This window comes from Vidua chalybeata, chromosome 8 (assembly GCF_026979565.1).
Source record: "Vidua chalybeata isolate OUT-0048 chromosome 8, bVidCha1 merged haplotype, whole genome shotgun sequence".
NCBI lineage: Eukaryota > Metazoa > Chordata > Aves > Passeriformes > Viduidae > Vidua > Vidua chalybeata.
The window spans coordinates 34,764,101-34,785,576 of record NC_071537.1 but is presented as its reverse complement, the minus strand read 5'-3'; the positions used below and the strand labels follow the sequence as shown (position 1 = coordinate 34,785,576).

The 21,476-nt window shown below is 40.8% G+C and overlaps 1 protein-coding gene across 8 annotated transcripts in view; it reads right to left on the bottom strand.

Moving 5' to 3' along the window:
• The window catches only part of CTNNA3 (catenin alpha 3), a 430,920-nt gene that overhangs the window by 336,152 nt on the left and 73,292 nt on the right, over nucleotides 1-21,476 (bottom strand). For all 8 annotated transcript variants that reach the window (XM_053948596.1, XM_053948593.1, XM_053948594.1 and 5 more), the window contains 2 exons: nucleotides 14,384-14,647; nucleotides 10,179-10,382 (listed from right to left, as the gene is read on the bottom strand). In XM_053948596.1, the coding sequence (XP_053804571.1) occupies nucleotides 10,179-10,382; nucleotides 14,384-14,647 (468 nt within the window). The remainder of the gene's footprint in view (nucleotides 1-10,178; nucleotides 10,383-14,383; nucleotides 14,648-21,476) is intronic.

Below are 21,476 nucleotides of genomic sequence, written 5' to 3'. Positions count from 1 at the left end.
TGCACTGTCCCTGTGTGCAGGTGCACAGTCAGTAAAGGCATGTCAATAATACACTGCTCTTTTGCTGTATTAAGCAGAAAAGAAGCACTAACCAAGTTCCCAGAGAAGAGATTTACCTCGGGCTCCAGTTTTTTTTCCCATTAACTGCTGCCAAGATGTATGTAATTGTTATATTTCTTATTTTCTCTTATTTATATGGAATAAAATATTATTATTATTCATTTCTCCTGCAAAAAGCTAAATATATTCAAGAAACTGAAGGAAGGGATTCCTTTACCACTTATCTTCTTTTACAGACTGGTAATTCCTCCCGTACAATATTAGGGATCAGAAAAAAATTAGAAACATCGCTGCTTGATAGAAAAGATAATCCTAGATTATTCCTGAGTACAGCTCCTAGTCAAGTAGCTGACTTATCATTTCTTCCCATCTTTGTATAAATTTCCTTTGTTTTTTCTCCTGATAACGAAACAATGGTTAAAGACAATTAGAATAAGACAGCAAGGATTTTCCAGTAAATACAGCAATTAGAATAATTTATTTCATGTATTCTACTAAACACTGCAGTTCTCTGACTTAAGACATTTGTTTTCTTTGCATACTCGAAGAGAAAGAAAATGTGCCAATTGGCAACACAGGCTGAGAAAACAACCATGAGAAGCAGTTCTTGAGAAGGGCTAATCTTGAAAGGACTAAAGCACATCTTTTTTGTTAATATGATGGGGGATGATGGTTCAATTGTTTACTTAGCCAGCCTTCTCATCATACACATTGGTCAAAAATGCAATTATACAAAATTATAATCTTCCTTTTTATTTTGCTTAATTAAGGAAAGAAGAGTAGCATGTCAGACAGGAACAACAAACAAAAACTGGGAAAGAATTCACTGAAAGGAAAGTTAAAATGAGAGGGAAGTGCCAGTGAATGCTGTTTGTGACCAAAGATGTGGTTTTGTTTTTCAGGTCTTGTTTTGGTTTTCTTTTCAGAAAGAAAATGGAAATGTGGAATTGAGATTTAGATCTTCAAGTTCTCCATCTCCTTTAACTCACTGTTTTAAGATCTGGCTGAACAATTAAGACCAAGAATTACAATTTTTCTGCAATATGATACAGTACTGATTTCATAAGAAGTGACCATAAGCTATTTCACATAAAACTCCATTGCTCATTCTTCATAAAAAAAAAGACCATGAGAAGCTAGGCAAGAAATTAAGTCCAAAAGTCAGCTGACAACTATGCAGGTATCTCCACCTCTATCAAAAAGAAGTCACTTCTGGTACTATAACTTAAGAAGTGCAAGCATCTCATAGGATGCTGGGATACCATATCCTGAATTCAAGTAACTACAGCAAAAGCATTTGGTTTCAGCCACGCAACAGACCTCAACAGTCATGTGATGAAATTCTTAGGGAGAGCTTTTAATCAATCACTTCCCAAATGACTTCTACAAAGTATTGTTTTATAGAGAGAATTCATTACAACAGAACTTAACACAGTAACTTACTCTTCTTTCATCATCTGAAAATTACCAGAGATTATTCAAATGAAAGAAACTTTCCTTTTACTACTTTAAGTAATTTCTTGTCCTGGCTTCATTACCTGACTATCTTTCAATCTTCCATTAGTAAATAGTGGGATTTACTGTATATTAAAAGGAGCCAGCTGGGTCATCCAAGATGCTGCACAAACACTGGAATTTACTCAAATGTTTAGCTCAGACTCCACAGATTGAAGACAGCAGCAATGCCTGGACATTATCCAGTCCAACCCGCTGCTTAAAGCAGAGTCAACTCCAGCCAGGTTGGTTTGGTTTTTTGATGGGTCTACACCACCAACATTCTATGAAGAGTTCCCTGAACAATCCAATCATGATTGATCTTTTTAATTAGAACTGTTACATAAACAAAAAGTAACTTTCAACCTGAAACAGAATGAAATGTAGAAATGTATCTGGACAACAAAAATCAGCTGCATTATACCAGATGATAAAGAACCAAGATAAATGCATCTGAAACAGCAGACTTCAGTAGCATTCCCAGAAATGGCACCCTGACATTTCAGAAAATGACCAGTCTAACATCCTCGAAAAACCAGGAAATTGGTTGAGAAAAATTTTATGTAGTAACAACCATTTTCAATAAACTCTAAAAATATGGATATTCTTATAAACTAAACAGCTAGGTAGATGCTGAGTTAACAAATACTTGATTATTTTTAATGCTTGTTTATTACCATAATCAAGGATTTATTTCATCCTGGGGAGAGCAAATGCTGCTTCATTGAAAGTTTCTTGAAAAAAAATTAGTCTTCAGCAACCCAATGTATTTTCAATGCTGCCAGGTATACTAAAGACAAATTACTGACTCTTACAGTGAATCATCCCCACAGAGCCACAAGCTGCTCCTCACGCTACGCTACTGCAGTGCAAGCCCCCAGTTCAGATCTGATCAATCCTGACAGAGCTCAGCTCAGAACTGTGCAAAGAAAAGCTTTCATTATCCTTCTCCAGCTCATGTGCAGAGATCCCAGATTACTGCAAGGTCTGTAAGAGCATCTACAAGCAGGTACATGTAACTGCAGCTTATTTTTCAGCTGTAAATCTATTTGGGGAATTCACTAGACTACTTCTGTCTTTTAAGTACACTTAAGATCCTCCTCCTTAACAATTCATATCTAATTTCCCCATAAAACAAAATGTTCACTGAAAGTTAACATTTAAAAAAATTATTTTCAATTACACATACTGCATACAAAATGGAAGAAAATCCTCCGTAGGAGTGCTCAAAGTCAACTCAGTCAATTACTCAGGCAATGTGAACAACAAAATCATGATAACTACATATTTTCTTGCATAAATGCCAGCATAATATAACATATAGGCATACCAATTTTACTGAAATACATCCTTTTTTGAAAAACATAGTACCCAATAAAGTCATAAAAAAAACCAGCCATGAATAAGAAAAGAACTGAGTGACACTTCCCACCCACACATGGAAATTCTTCTAGTTTACATTTTGACATACCTCAATTTCCAACTCCTCTGGAACACCAGTTTTCTTAAGATGTTTAAGTATGAAGAGGACAATAAATTAAGAGCATTCAAATCCACTTTTTTTGTAAAAAGGCACAAATAAAAGTGTTTTTTATTTGTTCAGAAATAAAAAAGGGGTTTAAAAACAAAGATTTCATGAAGTCAGTTATTTCAACCCCTTCCATCAATAACCAAAAGCCATTCTGTTCTAGAAGATTTTAACAAGGAATTTCTTCAAACTCCCTGTTAGTCGAGTCAACCAAGTCAGGGATCAGTTCTTCAAAGAGCAGCTGCACAGAACTTTGCAAGTTACATACTTGTGAAAGAAAGTGGAACCATAAAGGATAAGTCAAACAGTCCCTATTTTTACCTCCTCAGGTGTCACTGGCAACCCAGGAAAGTGTTGAAAGTCTTCATGGGGAAACCATGAGTACAAGTAATGGCAAGTCGAGACATCAGTATGCTTGAGGCATCTCTACATCCCTCCACTCTCCAAGAGTAAGAATGGCAATAAAATACCACAAAGAAACATTATCAGTTACAGTTCCACATCCAGACAGTGGACCAGACCTTAAGCTGTTGTTGAAGACTACTCAATACAGAGGAAGAGCAAGGCATTAGTGCTCCACAGCAACCAAATTTAAGAGCCGAGACAAAGAGCAAGGCCCAGAACCACACCACCAATAAATAAAAACTCCTGGTTTTCCACACATTTTCTGGTTTTGAATTTGCAATGCTCAGGTTCCAGTAAGGGACCAGTCAGAGTTTGAAATCTAGAGAGACACAACAGTCCAAGTCCCAGCTATCCACTGTGTGCCCTTTCCCACAACTGGACCTCCCCATGGCTATAGCAGGCCCTGCACTGCCACCTTTTCTTAAGGGCTCACCCAGTCCAGCTCAGTCCCTGTCCCAGCTGCCCCTCTGCTTTCAGGGATCCTGGCTCCTCATCTCACCCTCACTGCACTTCAGCTGATGTGCTCACATCCAAACAGGTCTCATTCCCAGAAGCTGTGGACACAATCTGGTGGTGAAGGACGAGGCTTCAGAGCCTTGAGGGAAGCCAGTTTCATAAAGTTCCAGGAGCTGCATTCCCAGCAGGGTTCAGGTATGCCCTACATGCAATACAGGGCACATCTGACCACTCCTGAGCTCTGCCACAGAGCACACAACATTCCTGCTGAGCCTCAGCTGGCCTGCCCTTAGGCTGTATGGATGACGGGGCTTGATTAGCAGGAATATAAATATGTACAAGGTGGGCAACTTCAGTTTGCTTCCTGATCTGCCTCAAGGTAAATGTATCATTATTCTCCTCACATTGTTTAAATGGAAGCACGGCTGGTGTGAGAAGAAGGGCTGGTTTGGCTCTGCTCCCTGCCACACACACAGCACAGCTGTGGGACAGCAGGACACAGCAGCTGCCACCACCTGTGGCACAAGAACCACAGGCACGTCCAGGCTAAATTACCCATGTCTGACCCAAGCATCTAGGTAATCATGACATAAAAACCCAGTTAAGAAACAAACATTTTTAGAATACACAAGAAGGAAGTGAAATCAGAACTGAAAAATCAGAAAAAGACACTGACCCACATATATATACACACATGTGTGTATCTCCAACCTATAGCCGTAATAAGCTGAGAAATTATGAACTGAAACTAATGAAGCACAAATACCATTCAAACAGTAAGGGGATTTCAGTTCAAGAAAGTAGCTCTCATACCAGTGCGTCTGACCTTTCCTTACCAGCCCTAACAATTCAGGGGTGATCTTTACTGAAAGTCAGAGGAGGATGCAGAAGAATTGTCCAGACACACCTCCCTATTTAATGATGGCAGACACAGCAGCACCTGCAACCACTGAATGCTGCTCACAACATCCCCTTCTGCTCAGGCTCATCACAACTCCATCATCCCTTCTGCCCCCAGGAGAGGGAATGTCTTTACTCTGAAGAAACATGGAGCTCATACTGCTGCACTCCACTAAGTTCAGTAACTTTTCATTGTAGAGAATGAAGAGACAAGAGCTTGTCACTAGGAAAAAACAAGTGCTTATTACTCGAACAACATGATTGCTCCAGTGGACACATTATTCCATTATTGCCCACATGACAGTGTGATTCTGGCATTGATAAGATATCCAAACCCACAGTAGCAATTCCTGTTACTGGAGGTCCTAACACACAAATATATCCCCTAACAACGGATGTCTGAGTAAAATTCAGAAAGGTTAACAACAGTACACGAATCATTTTGAAGAATTTTTTGAACAATTCAGAAAAAAAAAAAAACTGCTGCTTTTCAGAAGAATTATAAATGTATCTGCAATTTACTGTGTGTTTCAATTACTGTGTGAACAAAAAAACTTTTAGGTTCTTGTGGAGAGAATTTGGCTTCACTTTCCATTGTACCATTCACTGTGATAAAACCTCTGTGAAAAGCAGACACATAAAAGCAACTATCTTCTGGAAAGATGTTTCTCTGAGCTTGCATTAAAAACTCTTTAAAAAAAGATTTTTAAAAGTTTATCTCACTGACACCAAGAATCTCTTAATCTTCGATGCCCTTGAGGCTTATTAGACACTTTAAATAACTGAGAAAAAAAAATTAGGAACCACAAAAGCTATACTCCTTATACTCTTTCAAATGTTAGCACTAATAAATTCTAAATTCCTGTACAGTTTGTCAGGAAAATTAATCCATAATTGCCAGAGGCTTATGTCCAAAAAGGAGACAGAGGAGTCCTGTAACTTGATTTGAATAAAGGCAGAGGCCATGGGGCATTTTCCCTGGTGTCTCTCAACATTTTGGAGGACACAGCCTCCTTTTTATCCTCATTTCCCGGCCGCATGTCTGTCTCTCTTCCCCATTGCCTGAGGTACTTCAGAGGTACAGACTTCCCAAAATGTCTAATACCTAAGACCCCCTTCTAATGTATAACCCCCCCTTTTTGTTTTCCTTGTGTCAATCAGTGGAATTCCTATGGAGTTCTTCCCATTGTTTCTTTCATCTCTCAGTATCCAATTTTATTTCTCAGCAGACCTACAGTTTGTCTGTGAAGACAAGTCTCTCTCATTCCATTCATCAATCAGTGGAACCCTTCCCACTGTTTATCTCTCACTGCTAGTTTTATCTACCAGCACACCCACAGTTTGTTTGCAAAGACAAGTCCCTCATTCAAGTTCAAGCACTGAGGCCTAGCTTCAAAAGAACAGACAATGCAGAACCTACACGGAATTTAGGCACCCAAGTCCTCGGCAATGGCCCTGTTTAAGCTCAGCATTAACCAGGCAGGGCACGTCCACCAGAGCCAAAGAGAGCCTGGATGCCATCAGTGCAGCTTCCTGGCAAAGCAGCTGCCAGAGGAGGATCTGTGGAGGTGGCACTTACTGGGTGAGGTGTCCGAGGCAATGCAGCTCTCACTGGCAACACTCAGACAGGAAGAAGCCTCAAAGCAAGTGCTCGAGCCAATGTGGCAGCAAGAAACAGGAGCCCCATCCCCAGGAAAACAAACCCTTCTGAGCAGCTGACCAGCACAGCTTGTGAGAGCGAGTGCAGGGGGCTGAAATGGCAGCAGGGAGCACAAAGCCAGAGCAAAGCACGCCCTGTGTGGATTGTGGGCAAGCAAAAGTTTCCACTCTCACGTACAAGCTGTGGCACAGAGGCTCTGGAGCTCACTCAGCACAGGCACAAGGCAGGAGGGCATACACACAAACATCCGTGAGGTATTCCACAGACAGAGCACTTGCCTGTGGAGTACAACAGTGTTCCCAAGGAGAGAAAAATTAAATTGTGCTTAAACTGTGCTATGATAGCAAATGGCTGTTATCCTCTTTACAGCTCATTCAATTCCCAGGCCTGGCTTTTTGAAACTACTAATAGAAGAGCCAAAAAGACACTGATAAATCAGGACTGTTTCCTGGATCTATCATCTCTTCTTCAGTGAGTCAGAGCTGTGAAATAAAGTGACTGACATCTGATAATCCCCTCATTGAAAAACTTACTTAACACAGTCTCAGTAATAGTCATAAACTGCTCTCAGTGAGAGTGTTTCCATTCATATAAGAAGAGCTCTAAAAGAAACTAAAAACTTGTCATTCCCTCCTGTTATGTAACCTCATACCTTTAAATATTTTGTATTTTTTTCTGCTTCCTTGTCTTTGCTACCTTGTGCATTCACTGTGTTCTGCAGCAAATTATGTGACACTTTCCCTTACTGTCGTATTTCAATAGCTGCTTTCTGACTTTCTCAAGTCTGTGGGGTGGGTTATGTATTATTCTTTTCCACTTATTGTACATTATATACCCCTAAAACTGTGATTATTTCCGAAGTAGAAAAGACCATCACAATTTTGTTTCAAGAGTCAAAGAATTTAAGACCATTTGACTTAAAATCTTGTAGTTTCACACCAGAAATTCATCAAAAACCGTTCTTTGGACAAACCCACAGAAATCTTCTGGATTAATATGGGATGCTGGTCACCACATCTGCATCCTGCCACATGCTCTGGACAGCATCATAGAGTCATTTATGTTGGAAAAGCCCTTCAAGATTATTAAGTCCAACTATTAAAGGTGGATGCTTTCCTGTATAAAACTTTCAGCCACTTAACAGCAAACCCTGACCCAGCCTAGAACAGATATTGCAAGAGAAATCTGCTACAACAGTGTACCAAAGATTTACATTCCAAGCTACCCAAAGCTGAAGAAATCTCACTATCCAACCCATGTGTAAAGCACTTCCAGAGAGGTTCAAAAATTAAGGCTGCATTCAATAGCATTCTGAGCAAAATTTTCATAGCACTGGTATAAGGCCTGAAACACAACTTGAATTTAATAAATCATTGGCAAACTTCTAATAAACAAAGAGAAATATCAAAAAAGTACAATATCTGTGAGATGAAAAAAAAAAAAAACAAACTGATATGCAGAATTATTTCAGTCCCCACACTACGCTACCCTAAGGACAATAAAATAAGACAAAGTAAACAGTCTCATTAGAACAGCTTTAGATTGTGTTAACTGCTATGACTTATGGAACAGAAAGGAATTTCAGCCTCCCAAAAAGGGAACAAATATCTGTATCACACAATTGTTCCCTCAGTATGCTCGATGAATCATCCTGAGGTATCTTTAGAAAAGAACATTATGCCTACAGATAATGTTTACAGATGAAAAGCATGAGATTAACATTGTGTACCCATATTAACAGTATTGAGTCTCCACTGTTTCAACATTTACCTGCCAGATGTAACAAGTGTCAAATCCATTCTTCAAATCTAAGAGAAAAATCACTTTTAAAACGCAAACTACGTTCCTTTTCTAATTCACACTTACAAGCATGTCAGACAACCAGATTTCTGGATTTACCCAACACTCCTGTCTTCCCAATACAGCAATTTAGTCATTCCAACACTTGTAAATTGGTGCTCTTCTCCTCTTCTGGTGTCAACACCCTACTTGAAAACAACACTAACAGATTGCTTACCTTTTAAGAAATTATTATCTAAATGGTTGCATTCTACAGCAGCATAGATTACATTTTCAAACTCTAGTCTAGAAAGTGATATTCTTGTTTCTGGCATGTGAAGGATTGTCTGTTCTGAATCAGTGAAAGTTCAAAACAAGCATAAAATAACCTAAATGTACATTTTATCTGTGGTATGGCATTTTCCACAGACTTTATATACACAACATAATACAATTCATACTCATTCTAGGGATATGGATGTAGCTTTTACTTAGATTTCTAGAGAAAAGCATCCCCTTCAACCTTCTAAAGAGCATGTTGCAAAATGCAGGTTAAAATGCACTTTAAGGCTTAGTTAAACGCTAAGCTCCCAGAGCAGGAGGCACTGAGGCAGCCCCGAGCAGTTACTCAGTGGCCCTGTGTTTGTAACTCAGTGGCCCTGCATTTGTTACTCAGTGACCCCATGTGCATTACTCTGTTGCCCTGTGTTTGTTACTCTGTTGCCCCATGTGCCTTACTCAGGTGCCTCCTGTTTGTTACTCAGTGCCCTGTGTTCGTTACTCAGTTGTCCCACATTTGTTACTCAGTTGCCCCACATTCCTTAGCTGCCCTGTGTCTGTTACTCAGTTGCCCAATGTTGGCTACTCAGTTGCCCTGTGTTCATTACTCTAACTAAAACTCTGTTTTCGTTACTCAGTGCCCCATGTTCACTACTCCGTTTCCCTGTGTTTGTTACTCAGTTTCACAGTGTTTGTTACTCATTGTCCCCCATTTGTTACTCAGTGCCCTGTGTTTGTTACTCAGTTGCCCCACATTCGCTACTCAGTTTCCCTGTGTTTCTTACTCCGTTTCCCTGTGTCATTACTCTGTTTCTTTGTGTTGTTACTCCGTTTCCCTGTGTTTGTTACTCCGTTTCCCTGTGTTGGTTACTCAGTTGCCCCACATTCGCTACTCCGTTTCCCTGTGTTTGTTACTCCGTTTCCCTGTGTTGGTGACTCAGTTGCCCCACATTCGCTACTCCGTTTCCCTGTGTTTGTTACTCCATTTCCCTGTGTTTGTTACTCATTGTCCCGCATTTGTTACTCAGTGTCCTGTGTTTGTTACTCAGTTGCCCCACATTTGCTACTCCGTTTCCCTGTTTGTTACTCATTTTCCCTGTGTCGTTACTCCGTTTCCCTGTGTTTGTTACTCCGTTTCCCTGTGTTTGTTACTCATTTTCCCTGTGTCGTTACTCCATTTCCCTGTGTCGTTACTCCATTTCCCTGTGTCGTTACTCCGTTTCCCTATGTTTGTTACTCAGTGCCCCACGTTGGTTACTTAGTTGCGCCATGTTCACTACTCATTTTCCCTGTGTTTGTTACTCATTTTCCCTGTGTTGTTACTCTGTTTCCCTGTGTTTGTTACTCCGTTTCCCTGTGTCGTTACTCCATTTCCCCATGTTCACTACTCATTTTCCCTGTGTTTGTTACTCAGTGCCCCACGTTCACTACTCCGTTTCCCTGTGTTGTTACTCCGTTTCCCTGTGTTTGTTACTCCGTTTCCCTGTGTCGTTACTCCATTTCCCCATGTTCACTACTCATTTTCCCTGTGTTTGTTACTCAGTGCCCCACGTTCACTACTCCGTTTCCCTGTGTTTGTTACTCCATTTCCCTGCGTATGCAACGTTGGTTACTCACGGAGCGCAGGTACTCGGCCAGCAGCTCCTGCAGGGCCTGGCGGATGGCACTGCACTCGGCGATGATGCGCTCGCGGTGCGAGTCCCGCGTGCACGAGGAGTCGGCCAGCAGTGCCGCCCCGCTGATGATTGCCTCCAGCCGCTGCTCCAGGGACGGCCTCACCTTCTCTTCGTTCACTACCAGAGGATCCAGGACTATCAAATTCTGGAAAAAACGAGGAGCACAGGCAAGAAAAGTCAGTTCAATGAAGCTGCTGCTTTATTTTTTACTTTATATTTTTCTGCAGCCCTTTTCACTGGAAGCATCCAGAACACTTTTGACCATGGCAGATTCCCTTTCCCCTAGCGGGGCTACACACAGAGGTCATCTGCAGACAAACCCAGGTTTTCTCTGGCATTCAGAGCCTCAGACCAGAGCTTAAGCTTTGTTTCAAAGAAGGGTTCAATGCCTATAAACTTTAGTCTTTTAGAGATCAGGAGAACCTCTGGATCTAACTCAGAGCCAGCAGTGCTAGCTCACAGCTGAGAAGGTTGAGATAGATTACATGAGCAGTCTAATTCTGCTGATTTTTAGTCTAATCAATCCCACACTGTGGCAGAAGGTCACTGCTGCCACTTCTAATGGGCTGAATATGGGTAAAGATAAAAACTGCAGTTTTTGTTTAATGATTATTTCTCCAAAGGACACAGATATAAATGTGCTTTTGCTTTTCAATAGGTAGGGTAAACAAAAGCAGACAACCCTTTTGGCTTGATAAAATAAATGACGTTTGTGTGGCAAGCAAATATTCTAAAGAGAAAGAAAAGGAGACTATGAGATTTTCATGAAACGTTAAAGTAAGTATATTTGAGCTTCAGCATTTGAAGAAATTCAAACCAGTAATTGTTAATGTAACTGAACATCTGCAACTGTGTCATTATGGTCCTAATCTCCAAACCTAGACTCCACATATACCCGTTCACCTCTTACATCACATCCACAGGTGGTTCCAAGCTTTCAGAAGAAATATTAAAGAGGAAAACTATGCCAGATACCCTGATACAGAATTTAGGTAAATCAGAACTTATCTGTGCTTATCCAGTATGTGCCAGACTAATTGCCAACTGGAGGATTTAAATTATTTTTTTTCAGTTTAGATTTAACAAGACAATTTCAGGGACTATCTTAGCTTAAGCTTGAAATTAAAGTGTTATATTGGAACACCATGAGACAAAGGCTTAAACAATGAGACTCAAGGAGACTTAAGTCACAGGTCTGTGTTTGAGACTTGAAACTCTGCCTCCCTCATTCCCATTAGAGCCCTTAACACCAACTGGGGTCCCTCACATCTGCTCAAGCTGTGCCACATGGCCACTCTTCACTGCAGCATCAGCTTTCCTTCAAGCTCCTGTATCTCAAGCAGCCCCTCAATGCCAAGTGTCCATCAATACGGTGTCCATCGTAATGCAAAACACACCTGGCAGGTAGAATACTGAAGTGCTGCTGCAGAAAAAACAGCTTCATTGACTGGGGAAGACTAAGACACACCTGGTGGCCACAGCCAATTGTACAATTAGCTGGAAAAATGACTGCCTTCAAATCTCAGCTGACCCAAAACAGAAATGCCCTCCTTTGGGAGACAGTTTGCAGAAAGTTTACACCAAGATGGACAAATAGCACTGGCCAAAAAGCTACTATGGTTCATCTCTGAATGAAAAAATCTAGGCAATAACAGCCAGGAAAAGATGAGTTCAGACTCTGCCCTACAGATAAAATTCTTCTAATAATTTCATTACTTACTCAAAATCAGTACATCTACACAGGAAAGACTCAATGAGAAGACACCAGACACACAAGAAGCAGTCTCTGGTGGGTTTCATTTAACAGGCTTAACAATGGTCAGCTACTCTGAGGCAGCTCAAAGACTCAAGCATAAGGGAGCATTTAAGAGGAGTGATTAGATCCCTGTTTTCTCCCTCACTGGTCTGATCCAGGAAAAAAAAAGAGAGCCCATGGGTGTGCAGAAGCTTGGCTGTACTTGGTGAAGTTCTGGAGTGACTTCCAGCCTTTTGGCATCTCACGTGTAACTGCTCAGCTGGATGGCCACCCTCACTCAAGGACCACAGAGCAGCTGAACACGCCGACAGAGACTCAGGCATGCAGGACCTGGATCATTTTGTGAGAAATCTCTTTGCATTCACAAGATGAAAGACCAGGGAAAGGCATTAGATAACCTGTACCCAACATGCTCTTTTCACAGATCTTAATATGCAATTAAATTTTAAAGTTACAATTTTGTGTTTATTTACAAATGACACAGTAGTTGTAGGCAGCATTTAAGAGAAATTGTTGAGAATGTACTGATTTAAGAGTTAGATGCTCTAATTTTACTGGTGGTTTTCTCACCTATAAATCTTTAATAACTTTCACAGTGCCAGCACTGGCAAAGAAAGAATGATATTGCAAAACATCTAGATACTAGATTGTTGGGTAAGCTCCAAGATACATTTCCACACGATAAACATTTAATGAGATTTGTTCCCACCAGACTATTTACTGCATCAATCTATTTCATGGCACTGTATTTGCAACGAGAAGATAGAGCAAAGGTTATTTCAGGTCCTTAGCCAACAGAACTTTCTGTAAAGCGAGAAAAGTGTAACCATTTAACTCATAAAATCATTTCAGAAGTTAAATGCTCTATAAATTGTGCTTTATCTAACTCACACAGCTTCGATTCCCATTTGTGCTACCCTAGGTAAAAATATATTTACAACTTGATAAACAAATGGCTTTTTACAACCGTCAGACTTCTATGTTCTTACATTTCCAAGTAAAAATAAATTCAATTCAACATACTTTTCCCATTTTGTGATTATCAAAAATTTCAAATTTTAGAACAATAATAAATGTTACTGCATTTTTAAATAGTACTGCTTACATAGAGTCAAGATTAATTTGTCTGCAGTAATAAAATGTGCTCCTTTTGACAATTCTTTTTTTTTTTTTAATTTTTAAGCAATCTAGGTAAATAGTGGGTCTCATGTAAGGAATCTCATTTGTCATTTACAGTTACACTGTAACAAGCAATGTATTGCTCTTACATGTTTCTTTTTACTTCCATTTGTTAGGAAAATAGATTAGGAACTGTAATTTTAAAACCCGTGAGATGGCACATAACATGCAATTGTAGCCTGTTTCTCTGTGGGGAAAAGCCTGTCTGATTTGACTTTGAGCATGCCAGGGAGGCCTTTTCTGATCAATAAACTACCACTACAAAATGTGTGTCATATTTCAGTGTATTTCTTTAATCTTTCACTGAAAATTTTAGATAAAAATCTACTACCATCAGTCCTAACATCAGTTATCAGTTATCCTGAAAATGTAGCACAGTCTTAGCACTGCGATGCTGAGATATGCTAAGTCCAAGAATTCACAATCAAAACCACCCATATTTCCAAATGTGTTTAGAAACATTCCTTCCTTTTGTTGATCTGGGCCTATATCAACTACACCCCATGAAGATCATGGTTTCTAGTCTCACCAACAGGAGATCTTTTACCATTTGTGGCAGGGCAATGGAAAATTACTGGTGTGCGCCAGAGCAGCCGTGAGAAAATGGAAAAACTCCATAGAAAAGCTTCAGATGAGGTCAGGAATGGGGAAAGTGCTGCCTTCCCCCAGGTATTTGCTTCAATAATGGAAGCAGAAATGCAGAGGTGGTGAAAGCATATTAGCTATGCCACTTTATTTAATGGTAAGCAGCAAATATAATGAGGTTTCTGAATTGCTCGATTATGCAAATTACAGAATGATCCCACTGACACATTCTGGAGACAAGGACTTCAGCTTGCATGGTAGCAGCTCAAATGCAGCCACGGCAGCAGTGGGCATTGTCAGCTGAGAATCACTTCTGGACAACTGAACTCCTGAGCTCTGCCCACTTCCCGCAGGATGTGTCTGTCTCCAGCAGCAGTGACACAACTGGAGCTAACTCTGCCCTCTGTTCGAAGGGAGCCAAATACTGAACACACATGAAGCCTTACTTCCAAACTCCTCTGAAGAAAATGAAATCATTTCAATGAAATCATTTCAAGCGATACTATTTAGACTAGGCAGAACAACGATCTTTAATGCCTTTAGGCTCATCATTTGTGATACCAATAGTTATTAAAAAATTAAAAAACTTTTTTCCGAAAGTATTGTCATCTCACATGTTTACGTACCTCAAGCTCATCAAGTGCACTTCCAAGAGTAGCTGTGCGAGATGCAGGTTCCTCCACTTTATTTCCAACTCCTTGGGAAGCATTAGAAATTACATTGAGAGCATTCTGTATTTCATTGCAAATTGAATCCTTGCTGGCTGTAAGGGATGCAACATCTGAATGTTCCAAACAAGCTGAACATATTGAATGCAGGAAAGCAGAATTTTCCTTCAGGGATACACGTGCTGCAGCAATTTCATCTCGCTGATTGCTAGATTTCAAATCCTGCCAGCAAAAGAACACGCTGTTTATTTCCAAAAGCACTCCAAAACTGACACGTATAAACATTTTTTTCATTTCTGCCTCTACTCTGCTTAAGGAAACATCAAGTTAAATTCATCAAAGTTTGTGAAAACAGACTGTACTGATAGTTACAATTGAATCATCATTACCTCATGAGAAATGAACAAAGTACGTGTAAAACAACCACCATTTTTAGTGTGTCTTACAACCATGAACTGTCTGTGTTTTGTTCATTTTAAGCAGTTCTCCTCTGAGAAAACTGCCCTGGAAATTAGCTGTCTTTCCTCCTAGCCATGTCTTTCTTCAGTGGCAATAGAGAAGGATAGAGGTGCACACAGAGTTAAGGCATTCTGTAATTGTTGCATCTCAACAAATTTCCTATATTTGTTTTCCTGCCCCAGCAGCCTCTGTCTCGAACACACTGCAGAAAGGAACAGCAGGTCAGGGATACCAGTCCCGCACTCCCGAGAAAGGGGAAGCGTGGAAGGTGTGGAAACAAAAAACCTGCTTGAGAGAAGCCACCTTGAGGTGCTTGAGGGGTCTGCTTCCCCTCTGTCTCTACACACTTAAAGCACTCAGGGATCTTATCACACCCATCTTGTTCCTCACTTCTCCACCCAGACCTCCTTGAAACCCTAAAGCTTCCCATCAACAGAAACAAGGGACACCCAGCTTGCCAGAACTCCCCAGTCCAATTTAACTGGCTCCAGGAATCAGTCATGGGCACTGTTATTTGGACAGCTGAAAGTTACAGACTTTGGAACAACCACAGAGTCGACATCAGGCTGTACGGAGCCTCCTGCCTCATCCTGTTTTACTACAGACATTTTCCCCTGCTTCTTCTGCATCACGTCCCTTTGAAAATAAAACTAATAGACACTTGTGAAATGGCTGGGGTGAAGGAGACAGTTAAATTCAGAGGAAAAATAAAATAGGGAAAATAGCACATCTGAGCCTGTGGTACCAGATTCAAATGATGAGAAGAGGCACAATGAAGAATGAACAAGTAAATGCATAAAAAACTTCTCACAGCCTGCCCACAGGCAATCTGAAGTCTAATTATTTTCCTTTGCATTGCATCAGGCTCTATATGCATTATTTACAAAAGTATCACAGTATCCACGTCTCACTGCATGAAGTTTTTAAGCTTATGGCTGAAGAGCATTTGATATTAAATGAACCAGTCCTGTATTTTTAAAATCTCATCTACTCCAAGATATGCATTGGACATAGGATTGCATCTTACTTCCTCAGGCTAACTTAGAAATCTCAGGGATATAGTAACAAAAAAAAAAATCAAAAGCAAACAAAATTAAAGAGATGTAGTCTTAAGCAGGAGGAGGCAATAGTTTAACCAACTGATCATCTGAATCAGAAAACTGTGCTTTCTTTAGTGTATTAACACATATTTTAAAATTTTTAATAAGCAAATATATAAATGAATCACCACTGTCCAAGAATAATTTTATTGCCCAGTGTGCTCAAATCTAAATGCTACTGCATCTCCAACCTCAGTAAAGCAGCTGCAATTTTTCCAGTGCACTGAACTTGTTCAGAAAAGAAGTGTTATTTAAACACTGACTCTGGTTCTAATTAGGGAATCTATCTTTCCTGCAGTTATTACAAGACAGCAGACTGCCCTCTTCTCTCCTGTGCTACAAGGAAGCCACAGACATAGAGATACAATGGAAAGTCAATGCAACACTTCAGCCTAACTGCCTTCTATTATTAACCATTTCTTACTTTGCCACATCATATGCAAACATTCAAACCCAAAAGCATTTAAAAATTACTTTTAACCTCTAAAACAGTCCTGTCTAACCAGGATTGAGATGTTCATAAGAAAACCAAAACTGGTAAGCCAGTAGCACAAAGCCAGTAACAGCAGTCAGTGACAGCGTCTGGAAACCTTCAGTAAATTGATGTTTTTGTTTCACACAATACTGTAGAGAGATTCAGAGTCATGGCATTGATAAATTCTCCTATAAAGAGCCCCAGTTTTGTTCAGTAACATGTTAAATTAAAAAAAAAAAATACTCAGACCTATGAAATTCATCACTACTTTGTCGTTTAGCTGTGAGCTTGGAGAGCCCCCAAAGAAGCTGTAGAACTGTTATTCCTTTCCATACTGAGAAAGAAATTATTCCTTGAGATTTTTCATGTGAAGAAAGAAGAAACACGTGATAATCTTGGTGTGATCTTCTGCATAAATGGACCAAAAAACCCCAAGATTGAGTGAATTTGCTATCAAAGCTCTGCAGATGTGGATTATTAGAACACTGAACTCGTTCTTTGAAGGGGGAAGGTAGTCTCTACAAATATCTGCAGTTCACCCATCTACTCTACTGCACTTCAGGCTATTTTATTTTCTTTTCATGGTTTACCAGTTTCTTCTTATTGCAACTTGTTTTTGGACTAGTGGACATAGTCCACACACTAGAATGTGTTTTTCCACACTAAATCAGTTATGTCATGTGAGACCAGCTGAGATTAAAGACAATCCCATTTCCAACCACTGCCAATCCAAGAGGCCCTATAGTAACATTTCCCCAGGCTGCTGTCCCAGTCCTTCCAGGACATACTCCTGTGTCTTCCTTGTATCTGGTTGTCCATGACAAAAATGGAAAACCATAGATGGACTGTTCCAGCTAAACGCAGTGAATGGACAAGAAGACTTTTAAGAATTTGAAAACTACCTTCATTGTTAAGTTTTGACTGCACTACTTCAATAAGGAGAAAAAAAGGAGGAAAAAAAGAAACCCTGTTCTTTATCCCAAATAATACATCTAAGGTTTGACAGCTCAATACACCAGGAAGGCAGCTCCTGTTCACTGAGCATTCCCATCAGCACAGCTCACGGGGGCTGGGATCACCTGGGTACAAATCACACTGCTGTAATCTGCACCAGCTGCAGCTTCACTGCGCACTGCAGTACCCAGCCTGCTCTCTGCAGAGACAGATGTTACTGAACCAAATTCTGTATCCAGGAAAAACACAGGCACACAAACCTCCACAATTTCCAGCTACTATAGAAATAGGGGACAAAAGCATTCGTTTTATATCACAGCTTAAACCTGGGCTTTAAGCATTCAGCTTTCAGTCAGAAGTGACTGCCAAATCGTGCGTAGCTGCTGATTCAAAGACCATAATAAAGCTCAAACTCTTCCAAGTGCATTCATGCACTGTTCATCTGGGCAAGGCTCCAGATGATAAATTTTGTAAGTATTGTGTCGTCCTTTTCAGTGGAAGAAAGTATCTCACCAACAAAAGCAAGTGAAAAACACCTGGGGGTGACACTGACAGGAGATCTCCTCAGCTGAGTCAGTTCTGCCAAGGGAACGCTTATTTACACAGGTGTTAGAGCTTACACCCCTCAGGGCTCTGCCCAGCCTCAGCTGGGAGCTGCACCCGCATCAGCCCCAGCCCTGCAGCCCCAGTTCCACACCGCCTGGGACCTTCAGCCCCTCTCCAAGCTGTGCCACAGGGCTGCCGGGCTCCCGGGACCTTCAGCCCCTCTCCAAGCCGTGCCACAGGGCTGCCGGGCTCCCGGGACCTTCAGCCCCTCTCCAAGTTGTGCCACAGGGCTGCCAGGCTCCCGGGACCTTCAGCCCCTCTCCAAGTTGTGCCACAGGGGTGCCAGGCTCCAGCTCAGCCACAGCTGCCCCTGCCAGCCTGACCTCCTGAGCTCCAGCTGGTGCTGTCACCACGGCTCTTCTGAGGCAGCCCGGGGCTCTCACCTGACCCACGGACTGACCTCACAGCTTGTCCTGGGAGCTGCCTCATCACCCCAAAGCTCCCTGAGCACCTGAGTGTGGCTGAGCCTGCCTACCCCAGCTGGCACACCCGGTTCCTGCCCATGTCCAGCTGCTGAAGCCCTGCCTCAGGGAGCAGCCAGCTCTGGCTGCATCCCACAGCACCGTTTTCTGATAAGCATTTACCATCAGCAGGGATCACCTGGTATCAGCTCCATCATAAACCTGACCCTGCCTGCTCTACAAAATACTCAATTTGCCAAGTTGCAAACAGCATGACCTGGTGGCTCCTTTCTTCCACATAAGGCTTTTAAATACCTCTGAATGAGGTACACAGAAAAAAAGAGACACAAATAAACAGTGTCTCTCACCTGGCAGGACAGAGGCTTTGTTTGCACAAATGAAAACACCACTAGATGATAGAGCTGTTCTGCACTGAGCAAAGGTTCCCTTACATGCATTCACAGCAAGTTAAACACCACTCAGCCTATCCTTACCAAGCATGATCATAGGATGTGCTGGACTGTGAGGAATTCCAAGCTAACTTTTTAATACAAAAGTCTTACCTGGTCTCTAAACTCACCTTTTCTGACCTGAGAAATCATCAGCAGTTCTTAGTGCCTCATGGTATCACTATACTACAGCATGTATAGGGCACAGAAACACCATATACACACACAGGATACAGACTCTGTATGGCCAAAACTGTAGGCAGTTTGCATCACATGCACGAATACACAAAATACCAAGTGTTTCAGAACAAATGCATAGCAATGTTACCAAAAGCCTAAGCCTTCAGTCACACCCTCTGTCTCTAAGGCAGCTCAGCAGTCTTTAAGAAACCCTAACTGCGAGCAGGCAGGGAAGGGATGCGCAGGACTGAGGCTCCCAGCAGGACTTGCTCTCTGTATCGATACCTATTTACTACTCATCGTACAGGAGTGATACAAAATACCACAGAGCAGCAAAGTTATCTCATACAGAGCCATGACTGGATAACACCCCCACTCTTGCAATTTATTGATGTTTTCCAGGAATTTGTTGTTCAGACAGGGAAGGATGCAGTTTCTTTTGATGATCTGGTTGCATCAGATTGCAACTACTGCACAATACTCTGTCTCCCCCATGCTCTGGCAACTTTATTGATGATGGAGCATTCCTTGCTGCCACTTCTCTATCTGCTATTTCAGGATCTGGTCCTGAACTCCAATACCCTGCTGTTATCCTGCAGTCTCCTAGATGAAGTAGCTGATTTAGGAAGGTAGCAAAGCGATTTTTTCCCTATAAGAATTAATATATTAGCTCACAAAGGTCTTCACCTAGTACAGCTACAGTCACATTTGTCACCAGTGAGCTTGCCTAGAACTAGAGCAGGAAGCATTCATCAAGGAGAGGGCTCAGAAGGTAGGAACCTTCACAAGGTCTTATCACATCTGGAAGCTTTAACTAAGCTGTTAAAGCTTTCAGGAAATGTTCTGGCCTGGACTTTTTTTCAATGGAAGATGACTCACTGAAAAATGCAGCAGAATGGCCTTCATCCACAACTATTTTTTCCCCATGGTTTTATTAAGCTCTCATAACACCATACGTGATTATTTTACTTGCTTCTTTTCTGAGGTTTTAAAATTAGAAGGGATTTGGGGACATTTATTGGATTGAAAACTTGTTTCATTCTCTGCCTTAGTGGTATTAGGCTACTGACAAACAGCCTAAGTAAATTATTACTGCTGGCAGATCACTTCATGCAGGGTTCACAAGCAATTTCACTGATACAGTTTAACAGACAACAAACAACTCTTACACATTTAGCCTGTTCAAGTCATCTTTTCAGGAAAGTGATCATGCCAGAACATATTACATCAGCCACAAAGAGTCCAGGATCTCTTCTCCAGTATCAGCTCAAGTTCCCCAAGGTACAAGTTTCTCTTCATTTCAAGCAGAACAAGCAGTTTTCCTAGATTTATTATCTTATTATGAAAGATGGGAAATCATCAGCAACAAACAGGTACAGCACTTATATAAGGCAGTCTGTTCCTCCTGCTCTTTCCTCACAGATTATATACTCAATAAATCTTCATGGCCTTTGCCCCAATTCTTCTGTCAAACTCCTGGTACAGTTTAACTCTCTTTAAAATTAATTATAAATACTTCTGAAATATTTAAAATAATGTACTTTTGTTTTTTCTAATTAAAAAAATACCCACAACTAAAACAAGCTGAATCAAGTAAATCAGTGACAGCCTCCTAGAGCCTAAGATGCACCCAGACCAAACTGCAGGGAATATTAAGTGTCTCCAATTTGCAGACACGTCCGATTGACGTGTGTAAAGAGCGTCACTCAAGCAAACAGCACTGAAGTGCTAATCCATCAAAACAAGCTTATTAGCATTACCAATTTCAGCAATGTTAACAGCAGGGTTTGTTTTCACTGCTCAGCTGAAACTGCAAAATGAGCTGCTTTCAAGTATTTATCATGGACAATCCCCTTTTTTTTTTTTTCTGTATATCAATTTAAGTTTTTTAATTTTGTTTTCTGCATACCTTGCAAACACTACCAAAACAGAAACTCGGAGAGAGAAAGAAGCAGCCATTAAGCCCTTGAGCTCTGAACTGAATGTTAATGCATTATATGTGATAGATTTAATACAGAACTGAGAATAAATGACTTCCAGCAGCTGCACTCTAGACCTATAAATTGCTGTGAGTACTACAAAATCCATACAGAGGAAGAACAACTGTATAATTTATAGCATCAGTATCTGTCAAGAAATGCTGCAAATACAGAACTTGATTTCTTCCTTTTAACATTCCTATTAAAATTAGAAATTATCCTTACATAGATTCCATTTAGATAAGAAATTTTATTCATCTTCCCTGGTGGCACATCAGTGCAGAACACCATTTAATTCTTACCACTGTTAAACTCAATTCAGAAAGCATCAGCACCAAAAGAGTTTGATAAAATAAACACGTAACAGGCTAAGGATTAGCTTGTGTTTTACATAGCAAATGCTTTGAGAAGATGAGAAAAGGGCAGTACTCTGATGAGACTGTTTATA